The 20,999-nt window shown below is 37.6% G+C and overlaps 1 protein-coding gene across 4 annotated transcripts in view; it reads right to left on the bottom strand.

The window, feature by feature from the left end:
- Positions 1 to 20,999, bottom strand: part of ADAMTS3 (ADAM metallopeptidase with thrombospondin type 1 motif 3) — a 249,223-nt gene that overhangs the window by 114,891 nt on the left and 113,333 nt on the right. For all 4 annotated transcript variants that reach the window (XM_082727729.1, XM_082727728.1, XM_082727726.1 and 1 more), the window contains exon 4: positions 19,543 to 19,699. In XM_082727729.1, the coding sequence (XP_082583855.1) occupies positions 19,543 to 19,699 (157 nt within the window). The remainder of the gene's footprint in view (positions 1 to 19,542; positions 19,700 to 20,999) is intronic.

Genomic DNA, 20,999 nt, shown 5'->3' with positions numbered 1-20,999 from the left:
TAACTCCTGGAGACCCAGGCTCTTTGCATGGTACTGTGTTGCTCAGATTTCCTAAGTTTCATTTGAGAAATGCAGGCACAGCTGGGTCCCTTAGCCTCACCATCCCATCCAGGAACAAGAGGGGCAGGAAGGATGAAAATTAAGTTGGCAAGTACAACGCTGCTCCCTTCCACAGCCCTCTCTACTGTGGTGGCCCCACTTATACGTGAGCTCAGGACGCCTGGATCTCTAAATCTATTTTTCCCTAAGTAGAGCCCCATCTATCACTACCCTACCCCATCAATTTCTTCTTGCCTTCCTATAAAACAGCAACAACAAAAAATCCAACTTTTACACCAAAGTAATGGAAAAATTGCATGATTACATCATATATTTTGTGCTGAAATTCACTTTACCTGAAAATCCAAATTATCCTTATAGTTTTGTCTATGCATGTCCCTCACATAGGCTCTAGGTTTAAAGCACACCACCTATTTTCTCCAAGAACAGTTCTAGAAGAGGAAAAGTAAGAAAGAGAGGCCAAGGGAATAAAGAAAATTCTTTCATTGACTTCTTTGTGTGAACCCAATTTATTTCTTTTTTCCATGTTTTTTTTCACTCCAGGTTATTTCAAAGTTAACTGGAGGTAACTAACTTTATTTTATTTCTAGCAGTCAGGTACTAGAAAGGAAATATTGATGCACACTTGCTCTTGAAACAATTGTTCCTAGAAAACATTCAACTTCAATCTTTCAGATATTTTGCAATGGAAATAATATTCCCCATTTCCTTTCCTTCTTCTTATGATCTGGAGTTTTTAAATTGGAATTAGAACCTACCATGAAATATAATCTTTTTCTTTTTTTTTTCTACAATATTATTGACTATATTCCCTATGTGATACTTTTTGTCTCCGTGATTTATTTTATAACTGGTTTATATAAATTTCTACCATTTTATCCCTTTCATTTATTTCACCTGTCCCTCCACCCCCCTCCCTCTTTCTGGTCACCACCAGTGTCTCTATATTTATCAGTCTGTTTCTTAAGTTTCTTTCTTCATTTATTTGGTTTTCTTTTTTTAGATTCCCACCCATAAGTGAAATCATATGGTATTTGTCTTTCTCTGTCTGAGTTATTTTACTTAGCTTAACAGCCTCTAGGTCAATTCATGTTGTCACAAATGGCAATATGGCATTCTTTTTTATGCCTGAGTAATATTCCATTACACACACACACACACACACACACACACACACACACACACACACCGCATCTTCTCTATCTAGTCATCTGTTGAGGAACACTTAGGTTGCTTCTATAACTTGTCTATTGTAAATTTTGCTGCAAACATAGGGTATGAACATAGGGTATATATATCTTTTCAACTTAGTGTTTTCATTTTCTTTGGGTACATACCCAGCATTGGAATTACTCAATATGTGGTATATCTGTCTTTAGAGATACAATCTTTATAGACTTGGAACAAGAATAAGAAAAAGAACCTGAACTAAAATATTCACTAATTCTCTCTCAGTCGAATGGAATTTTCTCTTTGTCATCTTAACTTTTCCAACATAAAATGCATGAATGCATGACTACATTTTTAAAAATAACAAGAAAAAGTAAGCCAAAAGCCTTCTCTCACCATCTCCTCTCCCAATTATTATTCTACGCCCAAAGGAAACCACTATTATTTGTGTTCTCACCACCACCAAGTTTGTCCCTAAACATCAAGAACTAATTCTTGTTACCCTCAAACATAATATTGTGACATGTAATGATAAAATACACAATCCATCCTTTCACATATAGAATAGGTACATAAACTCAGAATTTAGGAAATTAAAAAAATGTAGAGATCATTTATCTCATAACAATAATCGAATATACTTATTTAAGAGTATACATAATGCTGGATCGATTAAAATGACAGTCCAGGGTAGGAAGTAGTGTTAAGAACATCAACCGTTCCATTTTCACATGATTAGATAAAATAATCAGCACAAATCATGTGTTAAGTTTTTGGAATTTTTTCCTTTATTAAAGGAACATAACTTGAAAAGAAGCTGTGTTCAGGCAAAGAATAGTAGTAAATTAAAAGTAAACAGCCTAAACAGTCTATATCTGGACAAAATACTGACTCACTCTTTTTTTTCACACTGATTTTCCCACAGGAAGAAACAGATTAAAGGGTGGATTACTTCAAGCACTATAAAGGTCTCTAGACTGACCCCACTCTTAGAGGGAACTCTTTCAGGGGAATAATGCCAGAAAGAACAGTGAAAGCCCAAGAAAACCCACAACTGAGCCCTTCAGAGGGCTCTCATTCACAGTCCTCATTGACTGCCCTGGCCCCTCTGAAGGAATTCAAAATAATTCACTGCCCACCATAATGCTGAATTCACAACGAGAGGAAGAAAAGGTGATGGAGCTGCTTTGCATCTGTTTAATTTTTTACAGAAATGTTAAGGGGGTTAATCTTCTACAAGTCCAGTCATGTGCTTTCACAAAGGGCCAAGAAAGGAGTCGCAAAGCCCGCCATGACTCAAAGGGAGGCTCTTTGTGTCTTCTTTTCTGCACCATGTCTGACAAAGAAGCTGCCTAAGTTTCTCGGCTTCCGGCTCCTGCCTGGATTCTGAAGTCAGTGAATCAACAATGATGTCATTGCTTTGGAAGACCACTGTTGGCTGAGATAATGAAGATCTCTTCACACGGAGCGTTATCATCTCTGTGGCATACATTTCTTGAACGTTGAAATACAGAATAATCCTGCTTGTGCAGACCTTTTTTTTTCTTTATTTTCTGCATTATTGGAAAGACAGCATTTGGGGACATGCTTCTCTCTCACCAAAACATAGCTTATTAAGTTTAGCTAGTAGACGCTATTGAACTAGACTGATTTACTCATTTAAGAGGGGAAAAGATTATGCTTTTTAAATGAGAGATAGGTCTGTTGTTCAATTTGTGTCCTGTTATTAAAAGTCTACTACTGGGTAGGCAACATGCATCATTACATAAACAAGATCCATTTCTCCTTCCTTTTGTTGCCAATATATGTATACATATAGCTTGAAAAAGTACATTAATTTGGGGCACCTGAGTGGTTCAGTGGGTTAAGCCTCTGCCTTCGGCTCAGGTCATGATCCCAGAGTCCTGGGATCAAGCCCCACATCGGGCTCTCTGCTCCAGGGAGCCTGGTTCCCCTTCTTTCTCTCTTCTGACTGCCTCTCTGCCTACTTGTGATCTCTGTCTAATAAATAAATAAAATCTTTTTTTTAAAAAAGTACAGTAATTTACCCAAATACTATTAAAACAGCTTGAGGACAGTTATTCCCTCCCAGATTTTTAAAATAATGGACCCGTTTCAAAACCCTTTAAAAGCTTTGGAAGCTCTCGGGGAGAAAAGGGACAATCCAGATATGCACATATATACAAAATTGGTGCCCTTGCAGACTAAGAAACTCTGCTGTACAGAGTACAATTTCATTGGAAAAGAAAAATTCTGTCTAGCTGTTTTTGAAAAGCATTTATGTACAACAACTTTCTTAATAGAGTGAACACTTTCTCAAAACATTTTCTAATTTCCCCTTCTAAATTGTCTTACAGAAGGCTCTTCTCCAATTATATACAAGGTTAATTATGAAAAAGTAGACTTAAATTATTATAAGAAAAGTGAAAAAAAATATTTATTTTTATTCTCAAAGGAGAATATTAGATGAGGTTAGACAAAATGAGTTGGCTGTATATTAAAATAGCCAAACCACATGTGCCAGGGATTAAATCAAATTATCTCATTTAGCCCTCAGATATGAAACAAACATTACTATCTCCACATTTCAGAGCCTATAAAACCCAAGACAGACATTTATTCTCTTCTCAAAAATATGGTCTAGAGTCTTCTAGGTAAAGTCTGATAAAAGGATACATTCCAACATTTCAAAAGGAAGAGCTACGCAGCCCCACATATATAAAGACAAATGAGAAGTTGAGGTGGGGGGAAGTGTGTGTCTGGGAGTTTAGAGTTCAGCAGAACCAAAACACAGAATGTACAGTGAGGCAGGTGGGAGTCCCTGGCGAGTAGCAAGACAGCTACAACAGGGGAGTTCCAGTCACAGAGGACAATGCTAAAAAAATGCACGTATTTTAGCAAACAGCAAATGGGGAATGCCTAAGAATTCTAGACTAGACAGTGACATAAAGTATTTCAGTTCACAAAGCTCATTACATCTTCAATCAAAAGCAGCGATCTCCAAAACAGAGGACCAGGGTATTTACAGTCGAAACATACATAAAATTGTTGCTGGGGCACCCAGGTGGCTCAGTCAGTTAAGCATCTGACTCTTGATTTCAGCCCAGGTCGTGATGTCAGGGTTCCGAGTTAGAGCCCCACACTGGGCTCCGCACACAGCGGGGAGCCTGCTTGAGATTCTCTCCCTCTCCCTCTGCTGCATGAATGCCGCCCTCCCCCCCCACCGCCATCAAATAAATAAATCCTTAAAAAATACATTGAGGGCACCTGGGTGGCTCAGTTGGTAAAGGAACTGTCGTCGGCTCAGGTCATGATCCCAGAATCCTGGGGCCAAGTCCCTCATGGGGCTCCCAACTTCACTGAGAAATTAAGTCAGAGCTCTCCCTCTGACCTTCTCGCCTCTCATGCTCTCTCGCACTGTCTCTCTCTCAAATAAGTAAGTAAAATCTTTTACATAATAATCTCTTATATATAAGTAAAATCTTTGAAATCTTTTAAAATCTTTTAAAATCTTATATATGCACACACACACAAACATACACACACACATAATTTATTCTCTTTAAAAAAATAAAAATAGTTGCTGGAATATGGAGAAAAAATAGAGCCTCTACCAATTTATCTTTATTATAGTCTTTATAATTTCTATTTCTGTGTATAACTTTAATAATGTCATGCATGCTCTATAATGTATAAACTATAATGATATACATATGCATTAGACACACACACACACACTCTCTCTCTCTCTCATGGACACAAACAAGGTGTTGATACATAGTCCACGAAGTCCTGTAACATTCTATCTCAAAATGGAATACAGTGAACCAGGTATAGAAGCAGGAAAATAGTTAGGAGGCTGCTGCAGGATTCAGAACAAAAAATCATTGGGCTTTGATCAAAAGTAGAAACAATGGAGGCCAAAGGGGCCATTTTGACAACTTCTGGGTGTATAATTCATGGGTCCTGATTACCAAACTAGATAAGGCACAGGGAAGTCGGAAGGCTTAACTGGGTACATGTCGGTACCAATTGGTACATGTTAGTAAGAGGAAGATCTAACAGAAGAAGAAGGTGGTGATGGACAAAGATAAGCTCAATGTCAGCCACAATTAAGTTAAAGGTCTTTGCGGATATCCAAGGGCAGGCGGCAAATAAGTGGTCAAATATATAGTCTCGGGGCTCAAGAGAGGAATGTGGGCAAGACACAAGCCAAAAACAGACTTGCATGAGAAGGAAGAGGGAAAGTTATCAAGAAAGGAACCCAAGAAGGAAATCTGAGTCAAGTCATGAAAGCTAAAGGAAGAGTCTGAGGCCACAGAGAGGTAAGGTGAGTAAAAAGCAAACTGTAGCAGCACCGTTTGATCATCAAAGAGTTTGTTCCTTTTGAAACTATGTAGAATAAAATTGAATGTGAGGGGAAATGTCCTACTCACTAGTAAGAAAAGAGAGCCAAACTCACTGATCAGAGATAGGAAGGGATAAGGAGGCTAAAGTGAGTGTGACAGAAGCCAAAATAACAGAAAACTCAGAGAAACAATATCTTACTAAATGCCATGAAGAGGTCCAAGAGAATGAGCTCTGAGAAGAAAAATCTGTGAAATTTGTGTGGGTCTCTCCGTATCTGAGGGAAACTTTACATAAGTGCTGGGGATGACAGCCAAGCCCAGTGGGAGCTGGATGAGAGATGAAGTGATAAGAAGGAAGAAGTGAAAGGGGATATGTTCTTTACAGAAATTTGGCAATGGATGGTGATGAAAAACAACAACAAATGGGCAAAAGGGCCAAAATTCCAGCCAAATATTTATGAAGACACACGAGACCGAGATCATCTCTGTAGAGTCTGCATTTCCCACTGGAGACCCGTGAACATCTTATGAAAGTCCGCAAAGATGAAAAATGAATGTCTTTAGAATAAGAGGAAGAAATAGTGACTCAATAAACAAGTTCTACACCCTACCTCTCAAGCACCTACCTCCATGCTGTGCTCCCCATTCCTGAGCCCCATTCCCACAGCTTTCTGACCCTCAGACTATGGAAGGAAGTCCCCTCAAGTCGTCAGCAGGGGACTTCTTTCATTCATTTGAAATGAATGGAAGTTCAGTCATTCATTTGTTGACTCAATATGTGTTGAAGACCTTCTCTATGCTAGACCCTGTGCTAGACCTTAAACAAACAATGTTGAGCAAAGAGGAACAAGTAAAGTAATCCCCCCTATTCTGTATCAAGTAATTCTTAGGAGACTCAAATGAAGTGAGGCTTATGAAAGAACTGGAAACTATTAAGACCATACACACCATGGTGCAAACCCTTGACCTGTGCTGTCCATTACAAAATCAATTAGTCACAGGCAGCTCCTTAAATTACATTAATTAAAATTAAAATTACGGGCACCTGGGTGGCTCAGCCAGTTAAAGGTTTGCTTTGGGCTCAGGTCACGATCCTGGGGTCCTGGGTTCAAAGCCCACTTCCTGCCTGCTTCTCCCTCTCCCCCTGCCTGCTACCCCACCCGCTTGTGCGCGCTCTCTCTCTCTCCCTCTCTGTGTCAAATAAAATCTTTCGAAAAATAAAAAATTTAGAAATTAAATTAATATTAAATATTCAGTTCCTCAGTCCACTAATCACACCTCAATGGCTACATATGGTAGCCCTGATGTAGAACATTTTCATCATCTCAGAAAATTCTACTGGAGAGCAATTTCCCACCAGCTGAAAACAGAAACACCAAAGAGATCATGCGCATGACAGCAAAGGGAGAAAAACTGAGTGATGCTTTGATAAAAACACAACAAACCACACACTCAAAGAAAAATAGCTGATGCTTCTGTAACATTTTAAAACTACCACAAAGAGAAAATGCAGTCATAATAAAGGAATGGTAAGAGGTAATTTTTACTGAGCATTTTGTGAGTCCCCAGAACAAAACTAAGTGCCTTATATTAAGTATCAGATTAATCCAAAGAACAATCCTGTGAAGTAAGTGCTATTATTTTCTGTGCCTTATAGACGAAGAGACTGAGGCACTGGTAGTTTAAGTAACTTGACATAGGTCACAAAATTTCTTAACAGAAAGACATTGGGTTAAAACTATATATATATATATATATATATATATATGAAACTATAGGGGGAAAAAAAAGGCTTACCAACCTTTTTGTCAGTGTAGACATTGAATCAACCTGGTTGATATACTTATTATGTAAAAAAAAAAAAAAAAAAATTCCTGGGCACCTGGGTGTCTCAGTGGGTTAAAGCCTCTGCCTTAGGCTCGATCATGATCTCAGGGTCCTGGGATCAAGCCCTGCATCGGGCTCTCTGCTCAGTGGGGAACCTGCTTCCTCCTCTCTGCCTACTTGTAATCTTTGTCTGTCAAATAAATAAATAAAATCTTAAAAAAAAAAAAAAAAACTCCTGAGGTGGTATGATTTATACATGTGTCCTCACACACTCACGCCTTCACTGGTATTGCTAAAGTCACAACACCTGTTTTCTAAATCAGTCATTATAATGTTAATTGCATAATGACTTAGTGTAATTATATGGTTCTTTACCAATCTTTATTGAAGTGTACTATACTCTTGGATGGGAAAGCACATACTGAGTACCCAAGACACCAAAATAATATATCTGTGTCAATAATATACTTGGTATTTCTCTGAAACTCAATATTTAATTTTTTATCATGTCTTCCTTATTTTTTTTAAAGATTTTATTTATTTATTTGAGAGAGAGAGAGAGAGATCACAAATGAGGGGAAGGGCAGAGGGAGAAGCTGATTGCCTACTGAGCAGGGAGCCTGACCCAGGACTCCACCCTCCGACCCCGAGGTCATGACCTGAACCAAAGGCAGATGCTTAACCAATTGAGCCACCCAGGCACCTTGTCGTCATACTTCTTGAAGGCATAAACTATGGACCCCTATTCCATCTCTCATAAATGTTTTAGTTTTCTCGTGAACTAGCTGAAAAATGCGAGCTCTTTCTCCTTCTCTGTGAAATAGGAAATAGTAAAGACTGTTAGAGATACACGTTGATAGTCCTACCAAAAAAAAAAAGTCACCGCTGAGATTTCTGATTTCTTTAGTGTTCTAAAGATCCAGTTTGAAGATCTAATTTTAAAACTGGCTCAACAGATCAGATTCAAATGTTTGAATCTGTTTTTACAGGATATCCTTGGCTGACTTTACACTAAAAAAATTTAACACACTTGGACTGTCTTCCTTTGGCTATGAAACACCTTTCACAGGAATGGCCATGAAGGTGGGGTTAGAGTGAGTGTGGAAAGGGGATTGAACGGAGAACGTGTGTGATCCATCTCCATAATCAAAATATGTTTTCTGAAATAATCACTAATATTCTGGCCCTATACCTAGAAATGTAAGGGATATTCTCAAGGGACTAAACACTGAGAAGTTCCGGTTTCCCATTCCCGTAAGTTTTCCTGCTGTATATCACATTCAAGTTGTTCTTTAAGCCTTAGTCACTGGATCTGAGAACCTGAAGCAAGAAACTGCCTTCATGACTGGCCTTATTAATTTTTCCTTTGTTATTGCCAAGAACTGAAGAAGACTAAAACAGATGACCTCCCTTTTTCAACTGCAGGAGGACTGGACATGCTACCTCTGTCACTTTTAACACCATTCTTCTATCTCTGGACCAAAAGTTTAACAAATCTGCAAAAGTGGCACAGGGACTTGTGATGATTATACTATTACGCTGCTCTATATTGAAAAAAAAAATCACCTAACATATTCTATCATAAATTCTATCATAAATAACAATTCTATCATAAATAAAACCTCAGGTTTCTATATTCACAAAGAGAATAGATCTTTGATTTCTTCTTTTAATCACAAATAAAATTCTGTGGAATTTGGGATAAAATTCTGTATTTGCAGGTATTCGTTAGAAAAAGAAAATAATAGTCCCATAGTATTCAGACTCTGAGTTTAGAGGTATAGATACGGACAAACTGAAAACTGCAGGGTTCTCTTGGTGACTCTGGGTGTCAAAGCCGTATTTGTGATGTAATTTAGACCCTAACTCACGTGGTAAGTAATGGCTTGAGTTATGAATGTCAATTTTTTTCCTGACATTGATTACATCTGTAACCCTGTTTGTCACTATTTTTGTATTTGGCATCTTATCCTTCTTCATCCAAACTTACACATATAAAATGAGGGGGAAAGAGTCTAATAAGAGCCCTTTCAACAATCCTTTGATACATACGGTTTCTACAAAACCGTATGTATCTACACTAGGTGGTCCACTACAGCAACGTGGACCGCAGAAATATGGTACCTTGTGTAATGGGAAGGATATTTGGAAAATACAGTGTTTATTCTTCCCTGTGTTTGTGTGTAGATGACTTGCTGATCATCCCAACAGTGGCTGGGAGACCTTGAGTGAGAGAGAAGGAGGAGGCCATTGGACCGTCAGATTGTTGCATCAAGAACAAAAGGAAACTCGGGGCCTGGGTGGCTCAGTTGTTTAAGCCACTGCCTTTGGCTCAGATCATGATCCCAGAGTCCTGGGATTGAGTCGGGCTCCCAGCTCCATGGGAGTCTGCTTCTCCCTCTGACCTTCTCCCCTCTCATGCTCTCTCATTCTCTCCCTCTCAAATAAATAAATAAAATCTTCAAAAAAAAAAAAAAAAAAAAAGAATAAAAGGAAATTCAATATTCAGCTTCTGGAGTTCAAGTAAGATTTGTCCAAAGCAGAGATTGGTAAGCAAGGCTGTATGGAAAGAAAGGATGCTATAATTCTCTTGGTTCTCACATAACAATCAATACAAATCAAATCAACACATAACAACTCAACACCAGGCCTGGAAGCCAGAAAACAGCAGTTTTTTATTTGCATGCTTGGTTTTCATTTGTGTTTTCCTCCTATCAGAGGGAAGTCCTGGCCATCATGCGTCTGAGGCATGGGACTGCCGTGGTAAGGAGGAAGCTTGTAATCAGAGGAAGGAAAAGGCAAGTCGGGTCCTTTAGATCTTGCACTGCTTTGGAAACAAGAGAGACAAATGGGAATGAGGAGACAGTGGTCCTGACTTCTTCCCAGTTCCCTTCAAGGCCAAGGCTCAGAAGAGAAGGGACATGTTATTAAAATATACAGATCTGTGGGGATCTCCAAGCACCAAGGCCTTTTTTCCTGCTCTGTCCTGGGGCCTCTGGAAAGAGACCACCTCAGGGCAGGTGGCCCATCCAATCTGGTGGCAGCCGAGGAAGCCACGACTCTCCTTACTTCCTGTGCTGCAAAAAGAACAGTATCCAAGCTTCCCAGGGAGCCTGTAAAAAGGGCTGCTGAACCCAGACTCAACGTGGTCCCACAACAGACTGCCGTGGGCCACACAGGCTGCGGCGTAAGGTGCCTCGCCAGATTCAGGGTGGTCCACTGCGCCAGGGAGAGCAGCCTCTAGTCAAATTGAGAAAGACCAGCAGGAAAAGCCAGCAGGGCCTGCAGCGGCCAGGCAGACACAGAGTATCAGCCCAGTGGGGCCTACTCAGCCAGCCAAAGAAACCCACATACCAGTTGACGTAGAAGACTCCTGCGCAAGATCAACATGTAAAGCATTCTATATTGTAGGACAACTGCCCTTCTCCCCCTGCTTTTTCTTTGTCTTCTGCATGAATATTTGTGCAGAATTAACTAGTGCTACAATGTAACGACTGTATTAATGAAAGGAAGGTCAATTTTCAAAATCCCTAGTATTTAGAGTCAATTCTTGGCTTCCCATTTACGTAAGGTCTGTTCAGGATACAAAATTTGAACTTAACGCTAATGACTTGAGCTACTTTATCAAAGTTGTTCATAAGGTCACACACACACAAAAAGAAACAGAGGAGCGATGCTGTTATGTACATGTGAGTTGAGGTCTGAGTTGCAACATAAAATGAGCCACATAATTAGGAAAAATGAAAACTCCATCAAAGTTGGGGTTTGATTGAGAATAAAAATCTGAGTGATTACTATAATAGTTATTTTGACTAATGTCCATGCTTCAGATCCCAAATCTATAAAAAAAAAATCTCAATGTATATCATAAAGGTTCATTAATATTTTGTATATGTCAGAGATGACAGGGTATTGCAACATTTCTTCCAAAATTTAAGAGACAGAGCACTGGTAGGTGATGGAGGAATGCCCACAGGAACCCAGAGGATAGCAAACCTATAACAACCACACAAATGCTTCTGCTGACTTTCCAGATGTTGGGTTACCACAAATGAGAGAAGGATGCTGTAGAAGACAAAAAACCTAGCCTGCTGTACTTAATTATAGCTCCTTTAAATATAAGTAGGGTGGTGCATATGCCTTACCTAGCAGTGATTTCCCTAGGACTTCCCACTGGACTCAAAAGCCAAGCCCAGGATTACAGAATGAAGTAGGGCAATGTTTACTTGCATCAAATTCCTCCGTTGGTTTTATCCAAATGGGTCATCCAAGATGCAAAATGAAGAACTCAAAAATCTGTCCTAATACCCTCATTTCCTATGACTAGAAGGCTTCCCAGTGGCATTTTATTAGTATCAGGATCATGGCATAGGATGAAAAAGAATCTACTTTTATCACCCACTCGTCTCACCAAAAGGGGCTTAGACATTGCTTCTATCCTTCTAGTATAGGGAGTAAGACCCCACAGAACATGGAAACATGATGAAACCCGCCAAAGTGCTGAGACATAGAACTGAAGTCAGAATGCAGGGTTAGTATCACACAGACCTTGGTGTTCACACTGGAAGAACACGCACCAATCCATAAAGCGCACTCAAGAGAAATGAAAACTTCCACGGGAATTGGCTAGAAAATAGCCACAATTAAAGACTGTCCTTTGAATAAAAGTCTTAGGATACTTGATTTACTAATCAGAGGTCTGAAATAATGAAAACTATATCAGGCTAAAAGCACATAACAAGTTAATGGGGCATAGAAGTGGCTATAATAGTTGTGAAAGATACAAAACCGGGGCACCCGGGTGGCTCAGTCGGTTAAACGTCCAACTCTTGATTTCGGCTCAGGTCATGATCTCCCAATCTTGAGATCAAGCCCTGCGCCAGGCTCCACACTCAACAGGGATTCTGCTTGAGATTCTCTCCTTGTCCTCTGCCCGTTCCCTTCTCTCTTTCTCACTCTCCTCTAAGAGAAATAAATCAATCTTTAAACAAGAAAAACAAAACCAGTTTGAACTAATGCCTCATTCAGACTTGCCCAATATTTTTTCCAGATACTCAGTAAGGTACTAGACAGTAATAAAAGAAAATGCTATATATAATTACTTAACTCCAGTAAACTTTATAGTCTTACTTAGGGAAATGGCTCCCATCATTCCTAAAATAAATCTTTCCACCTCACACAAAGTCTCAACTTCAAGGACATCCATTAAGAATTTTTAAAATTAGGTATCTTGACCAGGTGGTCTGCAAGAGAAAATTAGAGCAAAATATTTGGTGTCTAGAAAGAACAAAACCAAGGATTCAGCTCCCCTTGCAGAATTGTGCATTAGAGGAGCAATTATCTTGGCCTGAATATAGCCCTAACATTTTAATTCATAGTTCCCATAATCTAATCAGAGATGATTTTCAAATAGAAATATTATTTCTCTGCTACCCTTATTTTTCCCTATTATTGTAGTTTTCTTCAACATATATCACTAACTTCCACTTCATCTACCTTAAAGATGCTCTGCAGGGACAGGGATAAAAAGATCCCATAAAGAAAGAGAGGACCAAGAATGACACAGAAAGGAACCCACACACACAAAACTATTGACAAAATACCAAAAGGAAGTGACTAGTGTTTATCCTCATAAATAATTTTACATTTAAAATTAATAGTGGATGACCGAATAGGAAAAAGAAAACGATGAAAGACATATATATATGTATATATGTATATATACATATATATATGTCTACACACACACACACACACACACACACACACACATATCCTGATAGCAAATTATCTTCCATAAAAATATTTATCATGTTAGAAACAGAAATAATGAAATAAAAGACTTACAAAACCTCTAGAAATATTTGAATTCCTTACAATATGATTCCCACTTACTAACATGCAAGTTTATAAGTAAGTTGTACACGGAAAGAAATTAAGTACAGACTTTAAAATGTGTTTAAGCAGGCAGACTTGGCACGTGCGGGGTCTATTTTACTACAAATAGCGTCTATACCTTTTAAGTAAAGGAAGTTCATGTAAATAAAACCAAACACTACAGTGTATTTTCATAATAAAATACCTTATATTTAGAAAGAACAATTACATTTCCAATCCTCACAGATTTATTGATAATCATTCTTTCATGACTCAATAATTGAGTTTCTTCTTCTTTTTTTAAGATTTCATTTATTTATCTGAGAGAGAAAGAGAGAGAGAGCGTGTGTGCACATGAGCGGGAGGAGGGGCAAAGGGAGAAGCAGACTCCCCACTGAGCAGGGAGCCGATGCGGGGCTCGATCCCAGGACCCCAAGATCATGACCTGAGCTGAAGGCAGACGCTTAAAACTGAGCCTCCCAGGTGCCCCAATACAGTTACCTCTGAAAGGCAATCATTTAATTTAAGAATCAATGTCCAGCCTGCATTATCTGCTTTAGCTTTGTACCCTAATTTAAAATAACTGTTCTCAATTTTGTTCCAATCACCTAGATATATCTAAAAACTTCAAGTTCTTTGTCCTTTAATGTCACTTCAATAACTAACTAGGCATCCGGAAGTTCTCAATTCTCCATACAGTTTGTCTCTTTCCATATTCAATTCTTTATTACAAAAATGGAGTTATATTTGTAACACTTTAATCCTAGTCTATATAAACAAACTCCTATTCACAAATGGATATATTAGGCCATGTAAGACATTTTAATACGAGGACATAAAAGCATTAGCTTCTATCTTTCACATCTGAAAGATCTTCAACCATCACTCTGCTTCCTGATTATTTCATTTAACAACTCAATCTTTAATTGCCTTCTTTTTGCCAATAATTACTATAAATACATGGATTATAAAATATGCAAAACCAACCTAAAAGGAATTACATAAATATAAGTAGCATTTCCATATGAATCCCTAGTAGTAACTTTGATGAATGGCTGACCTTAGATCATATTTATTATAAGCTAAATTGTGCAGCCAAGTAAAAATGAGTAAAATTTATCATTTAACATCTATCTAAAAGAATGGCTACTACTTGACAGATCTTCATAATTTAGTAATACTGTTTCGTGCCTCATTTAATAAGAAGAGACGCCAAAATTAATTTCTCTCACTTGATTTTGTTTTTTTTTCATTTTTTGTGGCTTGCAAAGCCCACCACTGCCTCTTTTGGATTGGGGCATAGGTCATGAGAACTTCCAAATATAATAGGTTATAGCACCTACTGACTTTTCTATAGATTCAAGGAAGGACTCTGCCTAGGAAGTGCCTAGAGTCACCAAAATAAGAACTAGTCTTCCCATTATTCTAGCGCTTGTTTCATAGATTCATTCCCTGGCAACCAGGAGCAACTCCCAAATCATTTCTGACTTGTACATGCTTCCCACCTGGGACAAAGACACTCCTTCACAGCTCCATGACAACCACGCCAGCAACACAAGCGCTTGGGATCGTGCAGGAAAATGAAAATCCTGAAAGAAAGCTAGGAGATAAAGGCTTACTATTCCTTGTTTCCCACTGGTAGGAAGTAATTACAAAAATTACTTTAGCACAAAGCTTCTGGTGAGTGAATAGTTTGTAATTTGATGGGAAAAGCTTAAGGGCCCAGGGATTAAATAAAAATTATGAAAAGCTGAATGATGTCATCCAAGTACAGCCCCCCCTTTCCCCCCAAAGAGACTGCCTAAAGCAAACTTCTTATGGGTGACAATACAGACATTCTTCCGAGATGGTCAGGGCTATGTTTTGTTTTTCATTGGAGTTTAGGCTCAGATGATTGATTTAACAGTGGAGGTGAACCTTATGACCGTTTGTCGGTTGATTAACCATGCTGTTACCAAATGAAATTTCAAAAACCAGTGAAATATAAAATAATTTTGTCCAAACTGAATGCACAGAAACGGATGTGATATCCATCCTCCCAAAGCAGAAATCAAGAAGAGAAAAAATCGTGAAACTCAACTTTCCCCCCATAATGAAGTAGATAAGGTTTTTTTGACATGTTCTTTATCATAATCATGAACAGTTTATGTTTGTTGTTTAATGAAAAAGATGGGGTTTCTTTGCCAGAAACTGGCAGTACTATGTGTTATAAACACCTGCCAATTCTACACTGGGAGAGGTTGTTTGTATTGCCAAGCGTAAAACCGTTTTCGGTCTTAAAAGAGTAATTCTAAAGCAGAATGCTGCGTCTGTGATCTTACAAGTTCAATATATTTTCAAACAGTTCTTCACATGTTTCCACATTTCCAAAAACAATACAACTTCCTTACGAAGAATTAAGGAAAGAATCCGTGAACTACATGGAAATGGTTGCAGGTTTGTGTTACTGTTGAGTCATAGCATTTATGTTCTCAACAGGTTCAAAGTTGTGAGTGACTTTTATTGAAAATCCAGATAAATAAGAGAATAAGGAATCAAAAGAGCTGTTTGCTTTTCATCAAGTGAAACAGCTTAGTGTTCTTGAGTGTGGTAGAAGCCTATTTTCTGCTTAAAGTTTAGTTTTGTGTTTGTGTTTTGAGGACACAATGTCTTCCTCTCCTATAGGGAGAGGTAGCAGATATCTTTAATGGGCTTCCAATTCTGTGCAAGGATCACCTTCTGATTCTCGATAAGAACTTGGAAAAGAGAGGGTAGAAGGCAAGCTAAGACACTCTAAGGACAAAACCTGTCCCCTGACTCCAAGCAAACCTCTACTCATCCCTTCGCCACCATGTGTGTAAGGGCCATCATTCACTGACTCTGACACGTGATTATGAAAATATACTGTGCATTTTTTATTCACTCACTTTTCCAGGGGATCTTTGAACGCAAATATCCAAAATTAAACCCCCTTGTCATCCTCATCAACCCTATTTCTGTTTCCCATTTTAAATACCTGAATTCTGGAAAGAGAATCTTCTCGTCTTTCAGATTAGTGTTCTGAATCATCCTTGGTCACTGTCTCCACCCCCGAGATAGACGGCATCAAATCACCCCATCGGTTTTACTTCAGTCTCAATCCAATTTGGTTCTTTCTCTCCATCTCACTTCTATCACTTTGTTCAGGACATAATTGGTTTTAATTTAGAACACTTACTCCAAACTATGGAAATGAAACGAATGTCAGTTCTGAGTTGCTAAGCTGACAAAGCAACACATGTGGCCGGGCGATTATGGAGACAACTAGCAAAATACAGCAGAATGTTTATTTATAGGGGCCCCACTGGTGAAACTCTGTCCAGATGATTTGCTGTCAGGTAAATTTATGAAGACCGTGGCCCTCAAATGTATTTCTAAGTACCTCTTATGTATTTTAATCCTCTTCTAGTAACTTATTGAAGAAAGACCACTTGTGTCTCGTACAATAATATCCTGAGTTGATCCAGACAAAGCGCTATTTCATATGATACTGTAGCTTTCATTTATAAATCAATATACCGTCTAAACCTAGAATCTGTTCATTTCTACATTTTAGAATGATGGAGTAAGGTATAAAAATATATTCTTAATTTCACTCGGAAAGTATGTAGTCCATGAAAAAGCTTGGCTCTCGGTCTTGTGATCAAGAAGGTAAAAGAAGAATTTTAAAGTTATAATATAGTACTTAAAGTTCTGAATCTGAATCTCTTTTTACCCTAAAAAGACATTTACATTTCTGAAATATATGGTTATAATTTAAGAGTCTCAAAAGGAAGTAAATTGATAATCACTGGCAACTCAGTTCAATCAGAACTTCATAAATAAGAAAACAAGTTGTTAAGTTCATACTAAGGTTTATCATAGAATATTCTGCGTTATATATTGGGTGAAGTTTTAAAACAATTTTGAATTAAGAAAGGAACCCCTCCTCCTTTGACTGATGATTGCTGAAAACCCTTCCAAAATGCATTTTATGGTCTACTTCAACTATAAAATAATCTTCTACTCATAATTGAAAAATTAAAAATAAAGTCTTCAGTGCCTGAACTCTTAAAAACAACTCATTATAAAATCAAAGTTAAGTCAAGGTTGATGCTACTTGATATGTTAAATAATTTTCTAAATTAATGTCCCAAACTGCCTTAATCTCCTCTTATTCTTTTAAATTTATACACTCTAACTTCTAAATTACTTTTCCTAATCTAGTCTCTAAAAATACAATAGGTATTAAACATGGTATTTCCCATAACTGTCTTATTTCAATTGAAAAAAAAAATCTCTCCTTCTCTGTAAATATTAGACTACTAAAAATTCCCAGGACTGATATTTATAGAAATGGATACCCTCAGGGACTGAAATAGAGCAACAGAGTAAAGCTTGGTGAGACTATAGGTGTGACGGAAGGAGCAACCGGAAGGAAGGTCACAGCGCCTTACGCACTAAGGACGTTCCAGTCCTCTACTACGGTTCTATAGCATAGAGGCTACACTTTACTAAAAGATATTTAACCACTGCCTCACAAAAGATATTAGATATCATTAACAATTAAACTATAGGAAAAGTACTGTAGGGGCGCTTGGGTGACTCAGTGGGTTAAGCCTCTGCCTTGGGCTCAGGTCATGATCTCAGGGTCCTGGGATCGAGCCCCGCATCGGGCTCTCTGCCCAGCGGGGAGCCTGCTTCCCCCTCTCTCTCTGCCTGCCTCTCTGCCTACTTGTGATCTCTCTCTCTCTCTCTGTCAAATAAATAAATAAAAAATCTTAAAAAAAAAAAAGAAGAAGAAAAAGTACAGCATCCTACTATCTATCTTTTCACATATCCCGTCTTTAGATTTAGAATGACATTTTTAAAACATGAAAATACAAATGAGAACTAATAAGAATGTATTCACAACACGAAGGCAAGCAATGCCTAACTGTTCGACTTTAATTAAAACTCCTGAAGTGTAAATCTTTGTACAAGGTTATTATCATTAATGATTAATAACAGTAATAGCTAGCACTGATTGCCTATCTACTATTATCGAGGGCTACACTCAACAATCTGCATGCATTATTTCTAAGACATTATAATTGTGCAACGTATCTGAATTCTTTGCTCACAGATAAACTGAGGATCAGACAGTTGAATTACTAAGGTCACGGAACAACTTGATGTTTCAGAGCTATTACTCGCATCTGCCTAAATATTCTCTTTCAATTACACCACCGTGACCCTTGAGGACAGGCACACATTTCACAGTTTTCCATCTATTAATTCAGTGCTATTGCTTCAGATAAGAAATTTCTCAAAAACTCTTCAGGTTGAGTTAATTTAAAATTTATTTTAAATTGTACTATTCCATTAGTGTGGCACATTAAAGAAAACGTGGTATCTGAAAATCAAAGAAGGTAATAGCTCTCAGGAGGCAAGATATCATGAATCGAGAATCTAGATGGTCAACCTAAGAATATTTATATTACTGACATTTTCCCTGGGGGAAATTTCTATTATCTCTAATCAGATAATTGGCCTGACATAAGGAAATACAGACTTTTTGAAATTTGGTTAAAAAACATAAATTCTCAATTTTTTTTTCTTTTTTTTCCACTAAGGGAATTTCTATACCCAACTTATAAAAACATCTCTTTAATAACAAATTAGTTTCAGATTTCATTAAAACACACAAAATTAGAGAAGCTTAACATGCCATAATTTAATTGACTTGAGCGGTCCAGCCTATTTTGAATTAAAATTTGGCAGAATCATTCAACTCATTCTCTCTCCCATACTGTAGAAAGATTTGCAAAATAAACCTTAAAGTCACATAGCATTTGTATTTTCAAATGTGCCTACCACATATCGATCTCTTTGCCATGTCAATATATCTCATTTTAAAGGTCTGAATAATATTAATAACCCATAATTTAGATACTTTTAGAAAGCAAAAATGTTTTTAAGTTTTCACAGAAGAGAGAGAAAAGGTAATTTTAATGTGAAGCCTTAACAGAAATCATAAATAGCAAACAGACTGTCAACACAATAATGCACTGTAATAAAATAATAATAATACCAGTAACATTATATTCTGCTATGGGTTTCAAGAAAGTTGGGCCAAATTTCATGACTTAGGAACTTCTTTCACTACCTCCATATTATGCAAAAGCACATGATTATCACACTCTCTTAACTGATTGGGAGAGTTGTTTTCAAGGTATCTTAAAATTATGGTTAATTATTAAGTCTTGTCAAAGATACCTACCTCTGTATCGGCAGTCGTGGGACAAGTTTCCGGAAGCCCCTTCTACTGCTGATCTCTTGTAGACAACATGAATCCTTCCATTTTCTTCCTCCATCTGTTTACCTCTCTCCAAAGGTTCAATGAAATACTCATCATCATCACTTTTTATCATTCCAGCCTAGAGAAAGCATAAAATTTAAAAAAAAAATTTTAAAAAGATAAAGTATCGGTCATCTTTAGCTCACAAGTACCTTTTTAAATGGCAAGAATATAATTTGTGAAAACTCATGCTTTTTCTTTCACTTTTGGCTATAAATTTACATAGTTAAATAATTAACATAAGATAGAAATTCATAAATGATAGGAATAAAATAATTCATATAAGGTATAATAAGAACTTTACATAGAGTAAGAATAAGAAAATTATACAATGTCTGTACTTTGTTAGCCTGCAAAAGAAGTCCATTTATATAATCTACTTGGTATTTTATCTCTAAAAGAAATCTTAGAGGGTTATGAAATAAACTCAACAAACATCTCCAATATCCCATAATCACCCATTGTGGAGCTGCTGCCCGTGCACGGCTAGTATTTTTTTTAAGTCATTTACATTTTCCTTCCATACCACTATGGTAGGAAAACAATGAGTTCCTTTAAAAAGCCTCTTTAAGTTTCAGTGGAAATACTGCATTTCCAGTATTTATTAATTTGAGGAACTAACTCATATTTGTCCTATCTTCATCTAACACTTGATGATTTTATGCGTATTTTTCCCTCCTCAAGTCCCATCCTTCCCTACTAAAAAAGTTATCCTTGATTCATTAACAGAGTCTTTTTTTCTGCTGTTTCATCGTTTACTTAGAAAATCCCAGGACTATGTTCACTACTATAGCTGAATAGAAATGATGTCTTTTGTCTGAAATTTGCTCCTCATTAGGTATCAAGTCCACATTATAGTCAAATAGTTACAGCTCACATTTCCAATTTAAAGGTCACACATTAATATGTAGTATGAATTTAAATTTTTGTGCTTTTTATTTGAAAATTAAGTCAGAGAAATAATGTGTTAGTGTGGGAATTGTAATTATTTTGGAAACACACGTTGGATCTAGAAGTCAGTCCTATTTTTCTTCTGAGGCCCTTAGCTTATTCTATATTTTCAAATAGGAGATTACTGGCTCTCATGAAACATGGACTGGACCTTGGGGATGAGCATCATTTCTAGCTATTGATGTAACAGTTCTACCACTCTCTGTTGAGCAGCACAGAAATTAAAGATTTTTTATTCATTTATTTGACAGAGAGAGATGATGAGCAGGCAGAGAGGCAGGCAGAGAGAGAGGAGGAAGCAGGCTCCCCACTGAGCAGAGAGCCTGATGCGGGGCTCGATCCCAGGACCCTGAGCTGAAGGCAGCAGCTTAACCCACTCAGCCACCCAGGCGCCCCTGAGCAGCACAGAAATTAAAGGTAGGTATGCC

Source organism: Mustela nivalis (assembly GCF_964662115.1).
Source record: "Mustela nivalis genome assembly, chromosome: 4".
Taxonomy (NCBI): domain Eukaryota; kingdom Metazoa; phylum Chordata; class Mammalia; order Carnivora; family Mustelidae; genus Mustela; species Mustela nivalis.
Note: the sequence above shows the minus strand (reverse complement) of the source record. Positions and strands in the feature narration are given on the sequence as shown.